Genomic DNA, 25,053 nt, shown 5'->3' on the forward strand with positions numbered 1-25,053 from the left:
AACAAGATGTCTTGTGTTCTTTTCATTTGAAGATTGTTGGATGATTCAGGTTTTAACAAGTACTTGTAAAGGTCTGAAGTTACAAATACCAGTGTGAACAACAAGAAAGTTTTATTCTATCTGACTATCTGTATTTTCAGTCGGCTTTTATTTCTTTCTCATCAGTGGTTGCTGTCCTGGTTTCAGCTAGGATAATACTACTAGTTCTAGAGTGCCTGGGATTAGTAAGACTATGATTGCAGTTACAATCAAACAGAACTAAATGGATAGCAATTAAATATTATGTGTGACTTGCAATAGTTTCAACACAAGTACTGTTATTTTTGTGTAGATGCAACACATTTCTAGTTTATAAAACATGTAGTGGTTTGTAGTAGCTATTATGCTTAATCTAACTGACCATATAGTTTTTTTAAAGATTAAACTGTAAATTATTATTTTAAGTTATAGTTTTTTTCTGTATTTCTTTTTACAGCCTACAATGCTTCAGTGGATTGAACTGTTAACAAAACAGTTTAATAACAGTCAGGCAGCTTGTGAAGTAAGTGACTTAGGAACTCAGCAAAGTACAAACCAACTTTCTATATATTGTTTAACTTTCCTGGAGGTTCGTATCCCTGGAATATTTTGGACTATGAACTACTGTATTTGGCATATTTGTGCTCTATGAGATGAAATTCATCCTCTCTGAATACTGCAGATTCTGGGGAATGACTTAACTTTTATTTTCAGAAACGTATGGTCAGACCACAGGTCATAATCATTTTGTCACTGGAAAAAAAAAGACCCTGTGGCGTGACAACCTTTGTATGTGATTAATTATTACATACTGATTTGTGTAATGAAGAGGTGTTGGAATGAAATTGGACCAGAGAATTGGAAAGACTGACTAAAGTTTAAGGATTGGAATGGAAGGGACTGCAGCTGAATCCAAGGGAAGAAAGAACAGTGTGCTAAAAGGCTGTGGCATGATGAAGAGGCTTAGAAAGGGAGTTAAAAGCAGCTAATGTCAGACTTAGCTGAAAACAGATTCATGCATCACCTTGCTTGTGAAGTTGAGAATCTTGAACCTAATGTGTAGAAAAACTAAAAACTCCTAAAAGGAGGAAAATATGGAAGAATGTTTTTGTATTAAGAAAATCGGGAATCTGCCTGAAGGGAGTCTGGGAAAAAGTAAAAAGGGAAAAAGTGAGAAACCACAGACAAAGAATTCACTGTGGTGGTGGTAAAAACAGTTTTGGGATACTGAAGAAAAGTTTGTGGTAGACTTTCTATGACAGTTTGAATGTACAAGGATCCCAGTTGCATACTGTATGCTGCAGTAGACTTTATTTGGTACAAATGAATAAAATTTGTTGCTCTTCTATAAATGGATTCTATGTTTTTAAATCATTACATAACAGACGGGGATCGGGCGATACAGTTTCATTGGTATGTTGTAGTCTTAAGATGCTTAAAATGAGTGAAGGTATTTCCTATAGTAAATAATACTCAAGTTCAGTTAAAATAAAAAAGCAACTTGGATTCTTTTATTTTAAAATTCTTTTCTTGTGAATAAAATGAAATTCTGGGAATCAGAATATCATTTGCAGAGTGTAATTATGAATGAATCATTCTCTGTTGTTCTTACACATTTTCTGCCACTGGAGATAGTAAGGCTTTTTAGTAAGGCTCCACATCTTAAAATGCAGAAGGGATCTAATTCAGGAACTACATTCTTGTTTAAACCTGTCCCTGCTCTGCCAGATTCTTTAGCTGATGCTTGATTGTAAGCATCATTTGTTACTCTGTTGACATCACTTTTCAGGATAAATGTTTCCTTCCAGATAATTGAATAATGGCCTGCAGAACACAGGGATAAGAAGATACTGGAAATAAATTTATATTAACGTTTATTACTGTTGATCCTTATTCCTTTCTTTTCATACACGGAAGACATTTATATTTCCCTTGGATTAATACTTCCTTATTCCTTAACAATAGTAACATCAATTTCTCTTCAGACTTTAGTATCATGCAAAAAGAAGATTGGACTAGAACAAGTTTGGAACAAAACTAACAAAGTATGTATCTTCTGCAGTGGTTTTTGGATCGTATGGCTGATGATGATTGGTGGCCAATGCAGATTCTAATAAAGTGTCCCAATCAGATTGTGAGACAGGTAAGAAAAGATGTTCCTATATAAATCAAGTGACTGCTTGACCAATGAACAGAAACGGACTAATATTATGACACATACAGTGATTCTGAAAGGTTACATTTATACCTTTAATTGTCCTATTCTATTACATTTTCGCTTAGGGTTTAGAGAATATATTTGTCCATGGGGGCATTATTGTTTGAAACAAAATCTATTTTAATACAGTGCCTTAGTTGTAAAGGTAGGATCACAAAATGACACAGTAGATACATAGATACTATTTAAAGCTTATACAACTCCCACATAATCTCTACAAATTCAAACATTGTACATTAAAAATGCTTTTCTTTACTAACTGGTTCAACAATGTTTGAAGATATGCCTTCAGAAAATAAAAAGTAGTTAATTATGTACTTTTCAGTGCTCCTAACTGAAAGCTTCAGTTCTAAACTTCTCTTCTGCCTTTGTCTTTGTGTGTAGGTATAGTTTTAGGACATTATGCCACAAAGTTTTGTTAATACCCTTTTCTGGAAATGTTTAAAATTGGAAACAAAACAAAACAGAACAAAAAGCACCACACCTGTGTTAGTAGCATTTGAATATTTCCAGATACAAATACTATTAATAATTTAACATATGTGTATATTTTCTTTGCAAGTTGTTCAATTAAAAACTGTAGCTTTACTTCATCTCACTTGAACCCTCCAACTGGTTTAACTTCTTTAAGTATTAAGGTATTTTTTCCATATAGAACCATACATTGTTTCTGTATGCAACACATCATTAAAGGAGCATATTTCGTGGGAAAACTATGCAAGATCTTAGGCAAAGATGAATTTTTCTAAATTAAATTAAATTTAATTTACATTAATTAAAGAATGGCCTGAAGGAACTTGCTTAAAATTTTTGCAAAAAATCTCCTGATAGCCAGAGGTGAAATAAAAAGTTTGCCAGAAATATCTAAACATTCCTGAAAATAGAAGAAAAAATAATGTTTATGAGCAGTGGTCCTAAGTCATGTTTCTGTAGTATACAGTGCATACCAATATTAAAACTTGTTTTAGGGTTTCTCCATAAAATCTGTTCATAAAAACCAGGTTTGACCATTCTGTTGAAATACATGGTGTCAGTACACTAATAAATGGAATGTGGGAGTCTTAATCTCAGCTTTAACTTTGAATAATGTAGAGCTGGAAGTAGTATTAGGAGGCAGAATATTCTTTGCTGCAAATATCTGTATTGGCATGTATGCAAAAGAATGAACACGTGGAGTTCATTTACTTATCATTTGCAGATGTTCCAGCGCTTGTGTATTCATGTGATACAGAGACTGAGGCCAGTGCATGCACATCTTTATCTCCAGCCAGGAATGGAAGACTGGTAAAATAATAACACCTGAAAACTTATATATATTACATGAATTACAGCAACCATTTTTGTTTAATGAATTACTCAAAATGGCCTTGTAAGCTTAAAATTGTGCTGTTTTAATTATTCTTTATTATGCTACCCAAAATGCTCCGACTCATTTAAAATACTATTGTGGTTGGAGAAGCCAGTGCATGTAGGTACAGTGTTTGAAGTATTTGTTCCCTTAGACTAGATTTTCTGCCTGGTTTTCCTTTCAGTATCACTGAAAAGCTGCAAGTGTAAGTTCCTCTACTTACACATGAGAATCTAACTGTATGTTGGATCCAGAGGCATATAGGTGGCAGTTACAATTTGTAAACCAGTACAAGAGGGTGGAGGTTAGAGTGCAGTCCTGTGTCATATAACTAAATCACAGTTCTCATCACAAAGTAGACAAAAAGAACCACAAAACTACTGGATTCTATTTCGTTCTGCTAATTACCAAGGAAACTGTCACTTTTAAAATATTTATTCTTTTGATACATAATGGGAAGAAGGGAGTGTTTTTTCTTTGATGTCTTGGGTTAAGCTTGTGATCCTTATGATACCTTTTTCTGAAGCAAAAATGGAGCTATACTGCCATAACAAAATTCAGGACATGAAAATACAATTTTCATATCAAAATACAGAATTTAGTTTTCTCTGGAAGACAAAATTCTACATCTAGGCTATATTTGGCATAAGAGAAAATGTCAGAGATCTCAATATTATAGTAGGGAAGAGTGGAAAACAAAGTTTTTCTGAAAAAAAAGGACAGGTTCAGATAATTTTATACTCCATGTATTGTGTGAAATGTCTAAATCTGATTATGTTTTCAGTTCGGATGACATGGATGGTCCCGTGGAAGACATCGGCAGTCGCTCTTGTGTAACGCGTTTTGTGAAGACTCTCTTGTCAATTATGGAGCATGGTGTTAAGCCTCACAGTAAACATCTTACAGAATACTTTGCCTTTCTTTATGAATTTGCCAAAATGGGAGAAGAGGAAGTGAGTATAGCCTTAGATATACATATGCAATTTGTAAAACTACGTGTCTGTATTTTCAAGTAATTCAATATATATGTATTTCAGAGCCAGTTCTTGCTCTCACTGCAAGCCATATCAACAATGGTCCATTTCTACATGGGAACTAAAGGACCTGAAAATGTAAGTTTGAGTATCTTTTATAATGAGTACTAGTCTTTCCTATCTTATATATGAGATCATTGATGCTATGTCTCGTGAGCCATCTTTCAGCTGTTAAATTAAAATTTCTTTAATCATACAGTTTTCTCAATGTTCAGTTGAACATTATATATAAAAAAGATGCTGATTTGACTATTCTATAAACTACAGTTCTCTGTTTAGTACAAAAATAGAAATTAGGCAGAAGCAATTAAAGTTGCCCCCGTCATGCTGTTAACAACTGATTGCATGCTCCTTTTGTACAAATTGTGTTTAAACTTGTTTCTTTTTTCTTATATAGACTGCTATATCTGTAGTGACTTCAAACTAGCTTTTGCATTTGTAAATGCAATTCAGCTTGTGCAAAATGAATGTTTCAACATGAGAATCAAGCACATAGATATTTACCTGATTTGAATCACACAGGTGTATTAAGGTGTTTTGAATGAAAGAGATGACAGAATATGCAAACACGTGTGCAGGGTATTTGAAATTAAAGCAACAAATGTCCATGCAGTTTGTCTTTTTTTTTTTTTTTCCTTCAGCCACAGGTTGAAGTACTTTCTGAGGAAGAAGGAGAGGAAGAGGAGGAAGAGGAGGATATACTTTCTTTAGCAGAAGAAAAATACAGACCTGCTGCACTTGAAAAGATGATTGCCCTGATTGCTCTTCTAGTGGAACAATCTCGCTCAGAAAGGCAAGAGCTTCTGAAAACACAAAAGCAAATTTTAATATAAGTTAGTTCAAAACGGAGATAGATGGTTTTGTTTTGTTTTGATTTTTAATTAGTTTAATCTTTTAACAACATAAATGAGTTTGTACATGGGTCCGTTAAGCTGTTAACCATTTTAAGATAAATATTTTGTCATTGTTGACAAAACAAAAGATTGAGGCTAAAACACTGAATACATTCAGTTGCCCTGATTTGTATTTCCTTTTTTTTTTTCTTTTTTTAATTTGGTCTGTCGAATTAGAAAATATTATTTTTATTTAGTTTTATGCCAATACTTGTATTTTTTCTTGTATATCCTGATACTGAAGAGTATAAACTAGCGCTCACAGTCCTGAATTTCTCCTTAACCTGACTTAATAATCTCTGAAGTAAAATAATGCAGGTTTTCTTGTTTTTTAGGCATTTGACTTTATCGCAGAATGACATGGCAGCATTAACAGGAGGAAAGGTAATTCATATAAGTATGAATGTATAAACCTCAAAAAAAATGCACATTTGTGTATGTAGGTAATTGTGGACAATATACTAATATCTTCTTATTTGTTTTAGGGTTTTCCTTTTTTGTTTCAACATATCCGTGATGGTATCAACATCAGGCAAACTTGCAATCTCATTTTCAGTTTGTGTCGGTACAATAATCGACTCGCAGAACATGTAAGTATCAGCAGCTACAGCTATTTGTTGAAGATCTTATCTAATAAGTGTAATGGGATTATTTATTATTTTAACTGAAAAAGCACAAGTCTAAGTGAGTTTTGTTTGTTTTGTTTTTAAGATTGTGTCCATGCTTTTCACATCTATAGCAAAGTTGACTCCTGAGGTATGTAAACATACTACCTGTATATTAAATAATTTGTATTAATATTTTTCTGTTTTAAATTACTTAAATAATCCTTTGCTAATCAAAAATCTTGCATGGAAGATGATCCATGAAAGTTTTTGTGACATAAAATAAACTCTAACTGTGCTGTATATTAAGTTTTCTAAAGCAGAAATCTGGTATGCAGTTTCAGATGAAAGTTTTATTCAAAGCCAAACAACATACTTCTAGATTCTCCACCTATGTTAATTAATTAAAAAAAAAATTGGTAACAGTAAAATGTGTATGTTAGAATAAGTGGAGATAAGGAATTACCATCTGTTTGTTCAAGTTTTGGCTCACTATTCTGCAATTCTGTGCATGTAAACACATTTCTCAGTCAGAATAAATTCCTGCCCTGGTAATAACAAAATACTGAGAGTTCCAAATGGATTCCACATGGAAAAAATATATACATAGTGGAGAAGTGTATGCTCACACAAGGACATTCTTGTATATTGCTGTCAGAAAAGAAAAAACAATCAGGAAAAATTGAGGGCATGTCAAGCAGAGGTGACATGATTGTGGATGGATAAGAAGCACATGCAAAATCATTCTCATGACAGCTTTGCTTTGTGTGATAGAATGGGCACTATCAGATGACAGTCTACTTCCCTCCTATCATGCTAACATTTGCTACATTTTTATGCTTTCTTTGCTTTGCACTTATACACATGCACAAGAGGCATTTTTGGTGAGGTGCAAAATATAAAATAGTAACCACTTTACTAAAGCATAGTTAAAAGCTGGGTGACTTTTAGCAAACTTAAAAAAATAATATTATATCATATAAGAGCAACCATGTTAGAGTAGACATGTTGCTGTTTTCAGAGGGAAACTGTATGCCAGTAATTATGATCAGTGTCAACCCTCAAAAATTATGTGATGTTTTGGATAAAGTTTTCAGGATCCATGTTACATGTTCTGCAAATGCTTAAAAGTTATAGATTTCTAAGATAGTGATATATATACACACACACACGTATATATAAAAACAGAGTCAACTATTGAATTCTTAAATGTTGTATAGCTTGATTTTTTTCCCTTTGTTCGGAGTAATGTCTGGCTTAAAATACGTATTGTTGTTTCCTTGTAATTATATATTTCTACTAGATTGATCCTATCTAGTTTGATAATGTTGCCTTGCAGTAGCTATAACCAGTGGGTTAGTTCCATGTATGGTTGTAGTAGAAATAAGATATAGATACAGACAGATGGATTATTTACAGATTAAATAATAAGGGATTAAAAGCAATTAAAATGTTCACATCTGAAGTTAGTATTTTTTTTTAATGTAAATATTTGGGGATGCTTTTTTGAGTCTATAAAAGTATTAATAGATTAAATGAAATAGATAAAAATGTTTATTTTTATTTTTATGCATTACAGGCAGCCAATCCTTTTTTCAAATTGCTGACTATGCTAATGGAATTTGCTGGTGGACCCCCAGGAATGCCACCCTTTGCTTCTTACATTCTGCAGAGGATATGGGAGGTACAACACGTTAAAAAGAAAAACAATTAGAAGCTAAATTGTATTTCTCTTGTTCACTTTTTTTGTGTATATAAAAGGATTTTCCATTTCATTGTCATCTTTGCTGCATCAATTCATGATCTTTTTCTATGACCATTTCTTTTCTAAAGGAACAGCAATGGTTAATATATGTTAAAAGCTCTACTCTGACTTTTAATTCTATTTTAACAGCATTTTGGTTAACTGATATTTCAGTTTAACTTTTAGTTTAATGAGAAATTAATTCAAAATAAGGGTCTAGAATGCTTCTTCTGGGCAAATTCTGCTATTTTTTCTGAATTATCCTTTTGTGAGGACTGTAAACTGTTTCAAGGCCCTTCCTTGGTTATTTTATTTTCCATTATGTACTAGTTAAGTGAATATTAGATTGATACTTTTTGTTCTCTGTAAAATGATCGTTAACATTTTAACCCATAAAATAAGTATAAGTGCTAATTTGATTCTGATGACTAATTGCTCTGGTTCTTCTGGTTCTTCTTCTTCTGGTTCTCGTAGGAGTGTTCTTACTTGCACATCTAAAGAGAAAAAGAGACTTTTTAACCAAGTGGCAGAGGGATACATTCCTTGATCTGAGAAGTAGATCAGGAGTTACAGCTTTAGCTTCAGCTAACTGCTGTTTGAGTTCGTGGTTCAGTTTATTTTATTTATTCCTGTCAAAGAACAGTGTGTTCACCCTAAAGACTGATAAGGGCAAACTGTTGAACATCCCTTCTCGTTTAATACCCTTTAAAAAAAAAAAAAGGACGGACGGGTCGGCACAGGAGGAAGTTTGTAAAACTTGTGCAGAATTCAGACCTATGATAAAACAGAAAACTAATGAAGTGCTGTGGGGTAGAATATGGATGGCTAAGAGTATTTTTCTCCTGGGTAAGAGCAGTGATAGGATACAAACAGTCAGGTAATCTGGAAAAGCATATACCAGCTGGGTTTCTGATCTGCATATGAGTTAGCTGTAACTGCTGTACCTCATGTAAAAGGAGTTCAAACAGAGGATCTCAAGGTCAAGAATTATATCCAACTGTTTTCTGCATACAAGGAAGTCATAGGTTATGATTTTCTCTTAGCAATAAGGAAACCTTTGCAAAAGAGTGTTTGGAATTAACCTACCTATGACAACAGACAAGTTTATGGCATAAAGTACATGTGCTTCGTGTTTAAATCAGTAGCTACAAAGTTTGTAAATCATTATGCAATTCTCTTTTGTAGTTCCCTCCTCTTTCTCACTATACAAACTGAACTTAAAGAGGAGGCGATCAGTGATGGGTTTCTGTTGGAAAGCCAAGTGTTAGCAGTAGATGTCATCAGTTCAGTTTCTGGTGTTGCCAGCATGATTATCCTCGCCTTGTTGACCCATTTGAAGGTTTAGAGAGAGAAATTGTGTAGGCAGGGACGAGAGGCACAGTAGTTAGTGCAGACAGATGGATTTAGGGCACAGAACCAACTTTTGCAGCCCTTCCAGTGTCTAGAAGTTGTTAAAAAATAACTGAGTGATGAAGATGGTGACCAATGTTTTTCTTGGAGATATCCTCCAGCTAAGATGGAGGAAGTTTGACAGATCAAATTGTTATTTCTAAAAATGGGGGGGCAATTGCTCTTGATGTGTTTATTTTTTAATGGAGATTAATATTTTATAAGCAGGGTTTTGGTCATGTCAGCTGCTCATATTCTTCAGGTGGGTTATGGTAGTAGGAAGAAGCTTCAGCAATGCAGTTACTGCCTACAGTTACCTATGCAGAGGGAGTTCCTTTTTAATTGTCAGGATACCTGCACCTTAAGGTTCACAGAAAGCAGATTAAAAAAACTACCAAATGAGAGAATTATAGGTCTAGTAATATGTCAATAAATTTACAACCCCTCAGAACCAGAAAGTCACAATAACTTATGTTGAGTCTTGTATCTGTAAGGCTTTCGTAATTGTACGACAGCACTCCACAGGCTTTTCATTATCTTTGAAAAGCACTAGATGAATGTATTCCTTGAAACTGATTAGCCAAAAAAAAACATGACAGCATGAAGCTATATCAACATATTTGCATACCATTTGTTTTCTTCTAACTTGTGTTAAAAACCCTAATTCAGCAATAAGGTTTTGTGTTAGCTTTGTTTGTAAAGACAAGGTAATTCAGTTTTAAAAGTGCTTAACATTTTAATGCTTGAATATCTTAAAATATACAGAAAAGGACATGTAGAGTAACTTCCTAGACTTGTATTTTCAACAGCTCTGAACAAGATTCAGAAAAAAAAAAAGCAAACTGAAATTTAAGAAGTGGGCTTTTTGTCTGCCATAACACTAGGGTCTTGCTTGTGCTTTGATAGCCCTATGTGATTTTCAAAATATATTTTGAAGGACTTGATAGTTATTTTTAGTTTAATGCAATCAGTAAATACTATCAAAGTTAATGTATTCTTTTTGATTTTTCTATTCTTTCAGGTCATTGAATACAACCCATCTCAGTGTCTGGATTGGCTGGCTGTGCAAACACCTCGAAATAAACTCGCTCACAGCTGGGTGCTGCAAAACATGGAAAACTGGGTTGAACGTTTTCTTCTGGCACATAACTATCCTAGAGTGAGAACTTGTAAGTTAATTTAAATTTAAAAAAATGATTTTGCTGTTGCAGCAAGTTAGTGTATGTGGTATTCCTGTGACAATTGAAATACGTCTTGTGCTTGTATTTTCCTCCTTTTCCAGTTGTTCTAGTATTGCTGTATTTTAAAATATCAGTGTTTTACTACATAATATTTTAGATGGAAGACATATTTTAATTTCATTACTGGAATGATATATTGGTAGGTTCTTTATCATATGTGATTAATCTACGTGATTCAGGAAAACCCAAAGAAGAAAAACAATTAATCCAAGCTGTTCTCCATAGTTTTCATCCCATAGTTGCTTTGTAGGTAGGAATAGTACTTGCTCTTCTTTCACTCATCACAGAGTAATCTTTAGTGAAGTCCTTTGAACCTGTGGATGAAGGAGAAGGAAGTTTGTGCTTCTGCCGAGCTCCAGCATATCCTTCCTCTGTAGTTTGTTCTGCCAGGAATCACGTAGCCAGGCTATTGCCAAGCTCTGCCGTTCAGGCTTTTCTGTGTCTAAGTTGTGTTGTAAAGGAGATTTGATTGCTATAGGCCACTCTGAGCTTTAATACAATATCTGTGGTTGAAAGATGTGGAAACTGGAGGGACAGCTTTGTAACAAACTCCAGTTGTAAACAGGGCTGAAGAGGTAGTGAGGTCTTGATCAAGCAGTAGACAATTCAGTCATAGAAAACACCTGTTTATGTATTTCTGTTCTGGGATGCATGGTGTTACAGTAGTTAGAACCAAGCAGTAGACAGAAATACAGAGTGAATAGGCCTGAAAGCTAATCTCAACACCTCTTTTAACTTGCTTTGTGTTAGTCTTATCCACACAATTATTTTCATCTTCAGTGTGAGTATAGTAATACCAGATTCTGTAAAATGCTTTGAAATCTGTATATGGAACGAATGTGTAACAATTTTTTTTTATTATTTGAAGCTGCAGCCTATCTCTTGGTGTCGCTTATTCCGAGCAATTCCTTCCGTCAGATGTTCCGATCAACCCGTTCTTTGCACATCCCTACACGCGATCTGCCTCTCAGTCCCGATACCACTGTAGTTCTGCATCAAGTCTACAATGTGCTTCTTGGCCTTCTTTCAAGAGCTAAACTATATGTCGATGCTGCTGTTCATGGCACTACAAAACTTGTGCCCTACTTCAGTTTCATGACATACTGTTTGATCTCAAAAACTGAGAAACTCATGTTTTCTACCTACTTCATGGACTTATGGAACCTTTTCCAGCCTAAACTTTCTGAGCCAGCTATAGCCACCAACCACAACAAACAGGCTTTGCTGTCCTTTTGGTACAATGTCTGTGTCGACTGTCCAGAGAATGTACGCCTTATTGTACAGAATCCTGTGGTGACGAAGAACATTGCCTTCAATTACATCCTTGCAGACCACGACGATCAAGATGTGGTGCTCTTTAACCGTGGGATGCTGCCTGCCTACTACGGCATCTTGCGCCTCTGCTGCGAGCAGTCTCCTGCATTCACGAGGCAGTTGGCTTCTCACCAGAATATCCAGTGGGCCTTTAAGAATCTTACACCACATGCCAGCCAGTACCCAGGAGTAAGTAGATTGATACCCAGAAGTATGATTTTATTGTCAGTATTTCCTCTTTTACTGGATTTGTCTTTTAATGAAAGAGATGAAAAGACCTATTGAATATATCCAGTGGAAAAACCATTACATTTTATTTCCTGGTATAAGTAATTAATAATGTGTTTAGATCTGATTACTGTACTTTCAGGTGGGGATGTTTTCCCTTGCGGTATATAGCAGTTGGAGAGCAGATGTTTTTTTCTGGAAGCAGATGCTGATGATTCCACTATTCTTCAATATTCTCTACACCAGTCTAGTTCTAAGCAGCAGGGAAAGAGCCTTTAATGGTCTTGCATTGTAACACATTGAGTTGGAGGAATTCCCAGTAAATGGCTTCTTTGCTTTCAGTTTCTGGAATAGGACCAAGATTTGATGGCCTCGTGGTCACTTGGGAACACCTGTGTACCTTTTGTAAAGCATTGGTACGCTGGGAGTTCCACTGTCTCTGCAATAATGTGTCACGGTAAAAATAGATACTAGTTAAAATTGCCCATGTGTAATGGTGAAAAATCAGGTTCACAAAGTTTTTAAGAGAAAAATCACAGAGATTTTTTGCCCTCTGTAGAGAAGGAGAATATACAGAATATTCTACTTTGAACTCCAGTCTAGTTCAGCTCACAGATTAAATTTATACTGTGGAAGTTCTGGGAATAGTCCTGCTGCCGTCATTGTTTGCATCTGTCCGTGGAAGTCTCAGTCTGTGTCACAAGGGACTGCAGTTACTTTACTATGTGTTTTCCATGCATGTAGGACTTCAATGAGTTTTAGCCCAAGCAGCTTCCTGAATTCTGTTATTTAGAATATGAATAGTATCACCAGAGTACGTGCTTAAGCATGGTTAAAAAAAAAAAAAAAAAAAAAAGACCTTCAACTCCCCAAGGAAAGACAGGAAGTTTGGGCACATGGATCAGGATTTCCCAGATTCTTCTGTCCACGTATATGTAGCAATGAACTGCACTGTTAGAAAGCACCAAAACATACATTTAAGGTTCAAAAGGATTATCTCAAATATCTGTCATAATCCACACAGTAAATATTAAAGGCTAAAAGCAAACTGCGCTGAAGATAGATAAGGAATATCTGCACTTTGTCAGAATTTTATTTTTTAGGAACTGTTTTAATTATTTAAGTTAAAAATGTCTGCTGATTTTATAACTTTACTACAAGGGTTAAAATGTTAGCCCATCTGAAGTTGCTCACGTATATTATGTTTTACATATTACTTAGTAGGAGTAATACAGAGGAGTAAATAAGAAGATAAAAACCGTACATACTGAGAGATTAACCTAACGTTTTTATGTGTTTCAGGCAGTAGAAGAGCTGTTTAACCTCATGCAACTGTTCGTAGCTCAGAGACCAGACATGAGAGAAGAAGAGATAGAAGACATAAAGCAATTTAAGAAAACAACCATAAGCTGTTACCTGCGCTGCTTGGATGGACGGTCTTGTTGGACAACTTTAATAAGGTACGTTAGTAGTGAAGCTGCAGTGTAATAATCGAATCCAGTTTGAATAAGAACTGCATTTCATAGAATGTGAAGTATGATGAAAATTAGCATTGTTCCAGAGTCAATTGTTTTCAAATGTAATTTATTCTAGAAGGTTTCAGCATCTAAAAATTCAGAAGCTATGCAAAAAGAAGGTGTGAAACAAGATAAATATTGCCATGTTTCAAAATAAACACCATGACAAAACTGCATTAGTAGAGCCCTTGGAAAAAAAAAAATCATGTAGATGTACTAATTCAGCATTTAAGCTGAATTCCATTCTCAGCCTACCATGATTTATCTAGATTGGCAAAGCAGTAATTTCAGCTGTTGTTGTTGACATTTGTTATTCTTGGGCAGAAAAGTTAGTTAGAAATTGTGCCTGTGGGACATTTTTATTGTATCATATCTTCAAATAGTTTTTCATTTCTAGTGTATCTTAATAGTATATCTGAAACTGTTGCTTGTTTTTTTTGTCAGTATAACCACAAATTGCTTGTGCACTTAGGTCAGGTACTGGGGTTTTAAAATGAACTGATGATGGACTGAAAGAGACTTCTGAGCAGGAGAACAGCCTGTGTCACTTGAAGGGTTTACATACAGTCATCTCTCATAGAATGCAGTCAGGTTTTTCCATGTGCACTGGAAGTATTGCAGTGCTGAGATAAGTGGTTCATTTGCAATGCATAATCCTTTCTGTTCTGCTATAAGCATAAAATGTTCTGATAGAAATGGTTTTACACATTTCAAAGTCCAAATACATGCTTAACTGGACCTATCTATTGAGATGCGTTATTTGAAAAGCATAAAGTTCTGTCTTTAGAAGTACGTTTTAAAGTACTTTAACCCAGTTTTTAAACATTTTTGCAGATATCATTTGGGAAATATCTCCATAAAAGCTATTTATAAGTTACTTTGGACAGCGGGTTGTTTAAAAAGGAAGTCGACATCAGAGACATCTTTAAATGAAAAAGTTTTTTTTTAAAAAAAAAAAAACAACAAGAGAATAAGCATGTTCTTTTTGGCCTTCTGTGATAATTTTTGAAAGAATAGCATGAGCATAAAAAATTTAAACATCGGTATGAATTACAAAAATACATACATTTTTCAGTGTTCTCAATGTTTGGATTTTTTTCCTAGTGCCTTCAGAATATTACTAGAATCAGATGAAGACAGACTTCTTGTTGTGTTTAACCGAGGATTGATTCTGATGACTGAGGTAAGTGTTCTGTTATTTAATTTTAATGAACACCTCACTTTCTTATTGATTCATTGCTCCTTCCTGACAACATTTGCTTTAAATTGTTGTAATATTGTATAATTTAAAATAAATATATGAAATATGTGGATGAAGTACTGGCATACATGTAAAACATTAAAATTTTAAGGGTCATAGGAAGAAAAAAAAAAAAAAAAAGGATTTACCAGACACGCCTGAACACTAACGTAGGAGTTTAAATGAGTAATTTTGAGGCAATAAAAATCTTCATACTGGATTAAGATGAAAGCTTAATCAGTAACAGAGATTTGGTAGGATAACTATAAAAGGATGTAGCTTAAATTGGAAAGATGAGCAAGAAATAAATTGGTGATATGTCATTTTGTATATCAAGGACAGGTACACTTGCTCTGAAGTTCATAATGAAGAGCAAATTAGGTGTACTGAAAGCTTGTAAATTATGAAAACATGGGAAAAAGATGATGGGAGATACTGTGGTTTACTCTACTATGGATCCCAAACCAAGAAAATGTGTGAGGTCTTTTATGATTTGGGAGTAATAAGAGATTGCAACACCTTCAAGTTCTTTTGGGAAGAAATGCTTGGTAACATTTGTTCATCTCCTCTCGGGCGTGTTCGTGACAGTTTTGTGATGCAGCAAGTGGGGAATGTGACTGGAGAGTTCTGAAGGATTCCAAGTCATGTAGGCACTGACTGAGAAGGCGCAGCTGGGAAGCAGTCTGGGTGAGCAGGAGCAGGAAATGACTCTCTAACTCTTAAGAATGGAAGGAGAGGAATCAGATGACCTTGATGCATTCAGAGAATTAGTTGGTAAGGTGTGATGGCAGCAAGTCTGAGAAGAAAAATGTGCAGATACTCAAAGGGCAAAACTATCCACATGTGAAGAAAGGGTAGGAAGTCTAGTAGGAAATTAATTTAGATAAATCAGAAACTCTTTGTTAGCATGAAGAGAAAGAAGAAAACATGCAAAGAGTGGAAAGAAAAGCAGATTTATAACACTGAATATAAAAGAACAAAAGAAGAATGTGAAGGATAAAATTAGAAAGATCTAAGCAGAAAGCTGCAACTAGCAATAGATGTTATGAGTTAGTAAGAAATTCTTAGTAAGAAATTGACAGCACAAAATGGGAAGGAAGGAAGGAAGGAAGGGACGTTAGGTGGTTTTGAGAGCAGGAGTAAAATTTAAGATGATCTAGATGTGTTGGAGAAACTGAGTAAAAATAAGAAATTCATTCTTGGCACATGCAGATTGGTGTCACCATGGAGGGGATAATGAACTGGTACAAATCCATGGTACAAAATAACGGGGTAGGAGGTAGTTGTAGCTGTACAGTAAATGAGATACTGGAACGGATTGCCTTAGAAGGTGTCAGCACAACTGGAAGTCTTCAGGAGTACTTTGAGCAAACATCTGTCATGGATATAGAGATATTTAGTCTGCCTTAAGGCATGTGGGTGGATTAGATGATGCTTTGAGGTTGATTCCAACCCTATTCTAATATGGTTTATATTTAAAATATATATATATTTAACTTCTTGGTGTCACTACTCTGTATTGTCTGGGACATAATGTGATAGAAAAGGCTGGAATTACAAAAACAGAAAAGATACAAATGAAGATACTGCAGTACTGTGAAATTTTAGTTTTCATGAGCTTGTTATAAATGTAAGCCTCTTAACTAGCTACAGTTAGTTACTCCAGAATATGTTCCTCTTTGTCTTGTAAATGCGTACATTCCATAAACTCAAGCTAAAAATTTAGGAACTTTTCAAGGCTTTATCACATCCAGAAAAGTTTTCCGCATAGTGGGGTTTTATCTTCACTGTAATAGAAAAAAACACCATGTTGAGATTTTGCTTTATAGGGAATGAGATTAATGTTCATATATCTTTGAAATAGCCCAACAGATTCAATAACTTTTCTTAGGCCTTGTGCTAGAATTTTTGTGGTGTTGGGAAATCAGTTGCTTTTCTTTTCTGATATTTCTATAAATTTCTATAAATCACAGATGCCCACAAGGTATTTTTGTTAGAAAGGGAGAAGTCATTCATCTGATGTATGTACAATCATATTACATATGTTCCTAAGCAGGACATTTTAAAAAAGAACTATTGTCTATGTCAATCGTACTCCCCCCCCCCAATTCATATACCAATGTCTTTCTTTATGCATCTCTAATATCACCTGGTAGGCTGGCCAAAAGATTGGGTTTAGAGACATAAATATACCATCTCAAGCTATGCTTTGCTTACTGTGTTTTAGATAGATCTTATGTGTGAAAATTTCGTCATTATTCTGAACCAAACACGATTGGTAGTCTACATGACTCTCGCTAATATAAAGCTTTTACCTTTGAAATCAAATTCAGGATGTTTTTAAATGTGTATCTCTAAGAGATGTATTGGATGTGCTCACAAAAATGCTCATTTTTTGAGCAGAGATGGGTAGTTACTTGTTATCGGCATTATTGTTATAGTAAATTTTACAAATTCAGTTTCCTTCTGGTACGCACGTGTGAAAAAATTTATATGACTCTAGTTTTTGGATTAAGTGAGAAGAACACAAGGCAGCCTTATATGACCAAAAGCAGGTTTCAGTTTAACTTCCGTAGAAGATTACTTACTGTTCATTGTTACTGGAACTGTATGTTCAGGTCAACAGTTATATTTAGTTGTTGTAAAAGATACCTGGTGATTCATTCTCTCTCTTTCCTTCTTTCTTCCTCTCTCCCCCACCTTTTTTCTTTTGAATCTTTTTCATAGTAAATATGCTAATTGCATATACAAATTTATTCTCTTTTTAAAATGTTATTAGCTTTTAGTAACTTTGTGATTACATCTGGCACGATATTCTTTTATACTTTTTTTTTTGTGCATAAAATAACGTAAAAGTAGTGTCTGTAGGATAGAAATGATATTGTGTTATGTGGCAACATAAAGTGTGGGTTTTTTCTTTGTAGTCCTTTAACACATTGCACATGATGTACCACGAGGCTACAGCTTGCCACGTGACTGGAGACCTGGTAGAACTTCTGTCTATATTCCTTTCAGTTCTTAAATCAACACGTCCATATCTTCAAAGAAAAGGTTTGATTATAACTCTTCAAAGGATTATTATGTCTGTTGTCTGTTAATTAATTTTCATGACCTAAAACTTAGTATTCTGTCTTACTTATTATCTATGTTTACAAACTTTCAATGCAGTAGCAGATTATTTTTAAATTACTTATTAAGTTCCTTTTTGACATAATCTGACTAGATTAAGTACTTTTAATAGCAGTAGATCAATGAGATTGAATTTGATTTTTAGATTGATAAAGATGTTAGAGGAAAAATCATTCTTCAGCAGTAAAATTCTGTGCTTCATTTAAAGAACTTTTGTGAAATTCACTAAGCAGATTTCTGTTTTTTGCCTTTGCAGATGTGAAGCAAGCTCTCATTCAGTGGCAGGAGCGAATTGAATTTGCCCATAAGCTTTTAACTCTGCTAAATTCCTATAGTCCTCCAGAACTTAGAAATGCTTGTATTGGTAAGTTGTAATTTTTTAACTGCAGTCAGGAAGGACCTGTTCTATGCGAGTATCCGATTTGCAATTCAAATTTCATTTTTACAAGTGCAAATGCTTATTAGGTGCTCTGTAGATTGGGATTTTTGAAACTAATATTGTCAAATGTATCAATATAGCCATTGTTCCTATTATAAATAATTGTGTTTTCATCATGTTAAAGTTAATATTCATACTTTGCTAGGCATGCAGACTGTGTGCACGAAAAGTCAGCCTTCATTTTGAGAGGCCATTGTGCAATGTGGCTTATTAAAAATCAGAGGCATGGTTAAGGAATAACTCATAAATTCAGGTGTCGGGTCAGTTTACAATCAAATCCCAAATCTTCCATTAAGGTTCAAGTACTAACTAATGCTCCGCTCAAATATATGCTGAGCAAATTCATCTGAATTAACAGCTTTTAGCATAAATTTTTATGATCTATTTTCTAGAAAGTATAATAGTGAAAGTAAAGCTTAAAGAGCTTGTGGAATTGAATACATTTGTTTTTTTAAATTGTAGGCATAGACCTTATATATAATGTGTCTGTTTTGCACTAGAAAGGCCTATTCCAAAATCTTTTTCTAGCATTTTTTTTTTTTTTGATATTAATTTAATGGATATAATCTGAATTCTTATGCATGCTAATGAAGGCCTAAAACTTTGTCCACATGAAACCTTTTCTGTGTGATTTGCATGCATTTTCCTCTTATTTTAAGTGCCTTTCTCATTGTCCTCCTGACTGCTGCTGGTTACATTTTCCAGGCATCAAACCTGATATGTTAAAGAAGAAGGAAAGAGGGTAATTTTATTGAGCTTCTACTTCCTACAAGCTGGCACGCCTCTCATTGGTTGTAGATCTACCACTGAGCAGGTTTGCTGCCAGTGGCAGAGGTGAAGGGAACCTTGACCGATTCAGGTGTATTCACGTTGCGTGTTACTCACAGTAAGCCTACCTCCACAGTGCACCCTAGCAAAAGAGAGATGAGAGTTTGAAAATGCATGAGCCATAAGTTAAACTGTCTTCTGTTAAGAAATAACAATTTGTAATAGCAAAAAAACCTTTTTGTTTGTAGATGTCCTCAAGGAGCTTGTACTTTTAAGTCCTCATGATTTCCTACATACTCTGGTTCCATTTCTACAGCACAATCATTGTACATACCACCACAGTAATATCCCAAGTAGGTATTTCAGTGATTGTATTTTGAAGTTCTGTTACACTATTATTACTCTGTCATGTTCCTTGCTGATGTCAAATATTGACCTTTTTTAATATATCCCTATTTTATCCTAACTTGTACTACAGTGTCTCTAGGACCTTATTTTCCATGTCGTGAAAATTTGAAATTAATAGGGGGAAAAAGCAATATTCGTCCTCCACGTCCTGAACTTAATATGTGCCTCTTGCCTACAATGGTGGAAGCCAGCAAGGTATGTAAACGTATTGTCTTATCAATAGCTATTTCTCTGTTGTTTTCCCTTTTTATAGAACTATTATAATAATCCAGTAGCATAATACATTTACATTTTGTTTGTAAACAAAGCATAATTCTTCTTCAAGATGTGTTGTCCTCATATACTCCATTCTAGATGTGCACTCCAGAAGCACCATTTCCCTGCCCTTGGTGATTACACAGCTTCATATTCTAGACATGATAAATGTTTAAACCTTGTACTCAGGGAAAAAAAAAAACAAAAACAAAATTCAGCCAACCAACAACAAAAACACATTTTGATAATCTTCCAATCTGTTTGTAGCATTTATAAAAGAATATTCAGGAACTGCCCTGGGATAATCCAAATAGGTTTCAAACAATGTTAAGATTTATTAACAGACAGTTAAGTCGATCCTCTAGGTTTCATTAGAGTCCACTCCACCAGGACTGAGGCACAATCTGCTATTTGTTTCGGTAAAATGCCAATACCTGAAATACGTAGGGCTATTTTATAGGGCTTTGAGTCTTTTACTTTCTGTTTTCCCTTCTGTGGGCTTCCTGATGGGATGCCAGCTTTGGTGGGGCTACTTTGTAGTCACTTGCCATGTCCCATTATTACAGTTACCACAGCGGTGGGATTCAGCTCACATAACTTTGCCTATCTAGAAGGTCTTTGTACAGCCCTTCCTGTGGTTAATGGAGAGGAATCGGTACCCTCAGAAGGAGGCTGATCCTTCCTGCCTTAGACATCCGAGTCTGGTCAGTGACTCTTCCTTTGAAGGAGTCCCTCTCCATTGACAGCAGGGATTGCTCACTCGAGTAGATGATAGATAGCTAAAGTCAGGTAAGATGAATCCCACCTTAACACGAATGTGTGTGGACAATCATTCGACGAAGGAAAACTGGTTACTTGCTGTACAGTAGCCGTGGTTCTTCAAGATGCTTTGTCCACACAGATTCTGCGGTGGTCCTCTTGTGCTAATGCAGAGCCCTGTCATGGGGGATTCTTATCGGTGAAGGAATTGAGTGGTGGTTGAAGCCGCCATACCCCTTATGCCCTCAGGTACAGTGGTCGCAAGGACACACTGGGTGCAGGCACAGCCCCAGTGGACACTGCTATTCAGAAAGAATCCAATCTCCTGCACATGAGGCCTATGTGCACGTAGATGGGAATCTGTGTGGGCAACACATTTCGAAGAAGCACGGTTACTGTAGGGTAAGTAACCCTTCTTTTTTAAAGCTTTCAAAATGATGCTTTGTGTATTTGTGCACCATCAAATTTACTGTATGACCAAAGTTTAAATAAAAATGCCTAGAACCAGAAATTATCTGTATTTTTCCATCATGTATCCAGTGGTAACGGATGTGACACAAAATAATGTAAATATTTGAACTGAAAAGTCATTATTATATGACACAGTACTTTACAGTCTGTAATGAATTCATATACATTGGGAACCAGAAGATTTCAAAGCCTTCAAAACCCCATCCACAGTTATGTTTACCTGTGTTTTTGCATGCTGATTTTTCATTCATTTGTTTTATGTAAGATCGCATTTTGTTTGCTTGAATTTTTGAGATTTCCTTTTGGCTATCTGGTCTACAGAAGCTGATGCTGTTTTGAATGCATACATCCAAAATATATTAAAATACTGGCATACGAGACTCTTGGCATATGTTTATCATTTGCTTTGGGACATTCTTGAAAATACTGCTTTGAAAGCCTGTGAAGCTTTGTCTTGAGAAAATTCTGACTTGCATGGACAGTAACTTACATTATGATTTAAAAAGTAGTAGTGTATCTGTTTACATATCTGCATATGATTTAAAAGTACTGCATTCTTTTCTCATCCTCTTCAAGATAAGCTATTCACATAGCTTTGCATCTTCTCAGAGCCTGTTTATTCAGAATCCTACAATAGAGGTTTTACTGGTGGGGGGGAATTGCACTTGCCATCCCTGCTCTGATCTCACTGTTGTGCTTAACAAGGACACAGTGGTAAAACACAGCTGGACTGGGTTAGACCTGGAAATCCCCATGATGTTTTCCTGTAGTATTTGATGAAATGTTTTAGGGGAAGAAGTGCAGGGATGCTTAGGAAATCTGGTAGCAGTCCAGTTGCTTATGTAGTTTAAATGAAGTTCTCTTAAATCTCCAGGGCAAAGATGATGTTTATGATCGTATGCTGCTAGACTACTTCTTTTCTTATCATCAGTTCATTCATCTACTATGCCGAGTTGCAATCAACTGTGAAAAGTTTACTGAAACATTAGTTAAAATGAGTAAGTATGAAAGTTAAACAGCTTAAAGTTCGCGTTGTTTTTTTTCCTGTGGTAGTTGTGAGCACTTCTCCACCAAGTTTTATATTGAAGATCTGTAAGAAAAAGCAGTGCTTGTGAAAATTGCTGCATTAATTGTTCTGGAAATTAATTTTCCTTAATCCACAGAACTGTGCAGTGTGTATAATGATGCACTGCCATCTTACCTACACGACTGTCAGGCTTCAGGCCTGTCCAGAAGGGACCTGTGGCAGCCAGTGAGAATTCAGTCTCCTTGCACATTTACAGTTTCATACAGGACTCACTGAAATTGGTTCTTTCACCAACTAAATTAACTAAAAAGTTAGTTCTTTTTAAATGGCTTTGTCAGCTCCTTAATCTACATCATCTCTCCAGTTAATGCCATTTCTGGCAAGTATTATTTATCTGCCCAGGAGCGTACGGACCATCTAGACAGCCACTGACGGTGTTGACTTTGTTGTAAAACTTGGATGTGTCTCACTCCATCTCTTGGGAACCCATCACAAGTTAACCAAATGAGTAACCATCCAGTCATGTAGTTTGTACCTGAAAACATAGATACTGTATCAGCTCTGCCATTAAGTACCACCAGTATTTGGGTTTCCTCCTGTCACAATGTAAGCATTGTTTTTCTGTATGAGCAAGGCATTTCTGGGTTTATCCAACTGCTCCGGTCGTTCTGCCTGGTTCTCTGCAGGACAGCATCCTGCCTTGACTTGCCCCATTAATTGCACGTCACTCATAGGCATATCATGGTGGTTGTTTTTTCCACCAAGGACTCAGGATAAACTGTTTTCCAGTGTGGTAGGTGCAGATGCACAAACATTGCAGTCACACAAATACAGTTGTTACAGAGACAAGCATTCTGGGAGCTGTCTCTTCAATTCAGTTCTTAAAATTAGGCATCTAGCCAGATTCTGATTACAAACCCAGAACTAAAGCCAGCTCTTACTTTTTTTACATTTCATAGCAATACTAAAGGGATACATATATTTATTAGAGGTACTGTAAAAACTTCACAGACCATCAGTCTGATTATAAAAAATGTTTAGAATGTGGTCTTATCAAATGATATGGCACTTTGGTACTGCTTGAGGACTGGTACTATATGAGGAAGTGAGAATCTGTCTCCAAGGAGGATGATTTTTCAACCATTCTCACAAAAGTAACTACTATTTTCTCATAACATTTCAGGTGTCCTAGTTGCGTATGAAGGTTTACCACTTCATCTTGCATTATTCCCCAAACTTTGGACTGAGCTTTGTCAGACTCAGGTAAGTCAGTGGGTTTGAGAACAGAATGGAAATACGGGCAAAAACCAGTAACTGTGAAACAGGTACTAACCTATGAATTTTAACCAGTGGGTATTGCTTAATCATTCAAAACATTAAATGTTAGTTATATTTTGAAAATACCTCTGCTTATGTTATCTTCGTGAAAGGAAAATGTGAAATAATTGACAATACTTGATTTGTGCAATTTACTAATAGCTGATTGATCTGAAATACTTTTATCATTAAGAACCATATAGTTTGAATTAAAAATATCAGTGGGCCTGGATAGATTCCTGTGCCTGAGACAGATGTTGCTGACGGTGTTAGCGCTGTGATGTAGTTCCGGCGATGACTTTGCAGTGTTCTTTCTTTCTTTACCAGTCTGCAATGTCAAAGAACTGTGTAAAGCTCCTCTGTGAAGATCCGGTTTTTGCAGAATATATAAAATGTATTCTAATGGATGAAAGGACCTTTCTTAACAACAACATTGTATACACCTTTCTGACCCATTTTCTTCTAAAGGTAGGTGAACCTTTAGTGATAGTTTCTGTTCCAAGAAATGCAGTCAGGTCTGTTATTTCAGTTTAGGATACTGTTTTCACAATTCCATTTTCTGTGGTTTAAAAAGAATCTATTCTTTGTGCAGGTCCAGGGGCAGGTGTTTTCTGAAGCAAACTGTGCCAACTTAATCAATACTCTAATTACGAATCTAATAAACCAATATCAAAGCCTAGAATCTGACTTCAGCAACCAGAGAGTTGAAATCTCCAAAGCAAGCTCTACTTTAAATGGGGTGAGTCTTTTCTAAGCCGTTCAGTATCATTTAGGAGGCAGCTTATTTTCTGTGGAAGCTCTTCAGTGCCATGCAGCAGCTTCTAAAGAGGTGGGCATTGTTAGTTCAACTTTGTGCTTAAGTGGGATTTCTGAGGAGAGCATGGGAGGCTACCTGAACTGTCTGGCTGGGAGCGTTCATCTCCATTAATGAGATAGTCATAAAGTTATGCAGCAGCAGTCTGAGCTCTCCAGAAGTTTCCATTCCACTTGCACGCCTTCTCTCAGTGCACACAGGATGCATACTTGGGTCTCCAAGCAGACAGTGGGAACCACATGACTGGGGGCTGGCTTATTGGAGGAGGGGAAGCACCACGAAGTGCAGTGACCATTGGCATGCTCTAACCCAGCAAAAGATGTCATTTTACAGTGGGCAGCACGGTTTTGTTACCCGCTTAGAACAGATACACACTAAGGTCAGCATGTGAGTAGTGACTGGGAAATTTCGGTAGTGTCAGTGTATTTAGAATTTGATCTTTTGGATGTTCAGAACACATGGAAGCCTCTAGTTACTGCACAGATGTCTCTGTGCGTAGCTTTTATCAGAAACAAATTGGAAATAAGGCTAGTTACGGTTGTTGACTCTTTTTTAGGACCTCCGAGCACTTGCCTTGCTGCTTTCAGTGCACACTCCCAAACAGCTCAATTCAGCCCTGATTCCAACTCTACAAGAGCTTTTAAACAAATGTAGAGCGTGTCAACAACAAAGGAACTCATTACAAGAGCAAGAAGCCAAAGAAAGAAAAACTAAAGGTTTGCCTTCTATCACGATTTCACTGTAATGCTAAAATTTTACAAACTTTTACAAATTAATGTAACACATTGTTTTCTTACCAGAGTGGAAGCCATTTCTTAGTTCCAATCCCTAAAACTACACAAATGCTGTTTTATTATGGAGCTAAAATTTTAAACAA

General features: G+C 35.6%; 1 protein-coding gene across 10 annotated transcripts in view; it reads left to right on the forward strand.

The window, feature by feature from the left end:
• The window catches only part of USP34 (ubiquitin specific peptidase 34), a 129,535-nt gene that overhangs the window by 103,071 nt on the left and 1,411 nt on the right, over positions 1 to 25,053 (forward strand). For 4 of the 10 annotated variants that reach the window (XM_066995342.1, XM_066995340.1, XM_066995341.1 and 1 more), the window contains 24 exons: positions 476 to 607; positions 2,081 to 2,161; positions 3,435 to 3,520; positions 4,369 to 4,537; positions 4,622 to 4,696; positions 5,260 to 5,411; positions 5,847 to 5,895; positions 5,997 to 6,101; positions 6,223 to 6,267; positions 7,696 to 7,800; positions 10,271 to 10,418; positions 11,359 to 11,993; positions 13,335 to 13,492; positions 14,654 to 14,732; positions 17,714 to 17,840; positions 18,175 to 18,282; positions 19,374 to 19,478; positions 19,604 to 19,728; positions 20,797 to 20,949; positions 21,893 to 22,016; positions 23,229 to 23,308; positions 23,690 to 23,830; positions 23,955 to 24,101; positions 24,733 to 24,892. In XM_066995342.1, coding sequence (XP_066851443.1) covers positions 476 to 607; positions 2,081 to 2,161; positions 3,435 to 3,520; positions 4,369 to 4,537; positions 4,622 to 4,696; positions 5,260 to 5,411; positions 5,847 to 5,895; positions 5,997 to 6,101; positions 6,223 to 6,267; positions 7,696 to 7,800; positions 10,271 to 10,418; positions 11,359 to 11,993; positions 13,335 to 13,492; positions 14,654 to 14,732; positions 17,714 to 17,840; positions 18,175 to 18,282; positions 19,374 to 19,478; positions 19,604 to 19,728; positions 20,797 to 20,949; positions 21,893 to 22,016; positions 23,229 to 23,308; positions 23,690 to 23,830; positions 23,955 to 24,101; positions 24,733 to 24,892 — 3,289 coding nt within the window. The remainder of the gene's footprint in view (positions 1 to 475; positions 608 to 2,080; positions 2,162 to 3,434; positions 3,521 to 4,368; positions 4,538 to 4,621; positions 4,697 to 5,259; positions 5,412 to 5,846; positions 5,896 to 5,996; positions 6,102 to 6,222; positions 6,268 to 7,695; positions 7,801 to 10,270; positions 10,419 to 11,358; positions 11,994 to 13,334; positions 13,493 to 14,653; positions 14,733 to 17,713; positions 17,841 to 18,174; positions 18,283 to 19,373; positions 19,479 to 19,603; positions 19,729 to 20,796; positions 20,950 to 21,892; positions 22,017 to 23,228; positions 23,309 to 23,689; positions 23,831 to 23,954; positions 24,102 to 24,732; positions 24,893 to 25,053) is intronic. The other 6 variants (XM_066995344.1, XM_066995345.1, XM_066995343.1 and 3 more) reach the window with 5 other exon arrangements.

Source organism: Anser cygnoides, chromosome 3 (assembly GCF_040182565.1).
Source record: "Anser cygnoides isolate HZ-2024a breed goose chromosome 3, Taihu_goose_T2T_genome, whole genome shotgun sequence".
Classification (NCBI taxonomy): domain Eukaryota; kingdom Metazoa; phylum Chordata; class Aves; order Anseriformes; family Anatidae; genus Anser; species Anser cygnoides.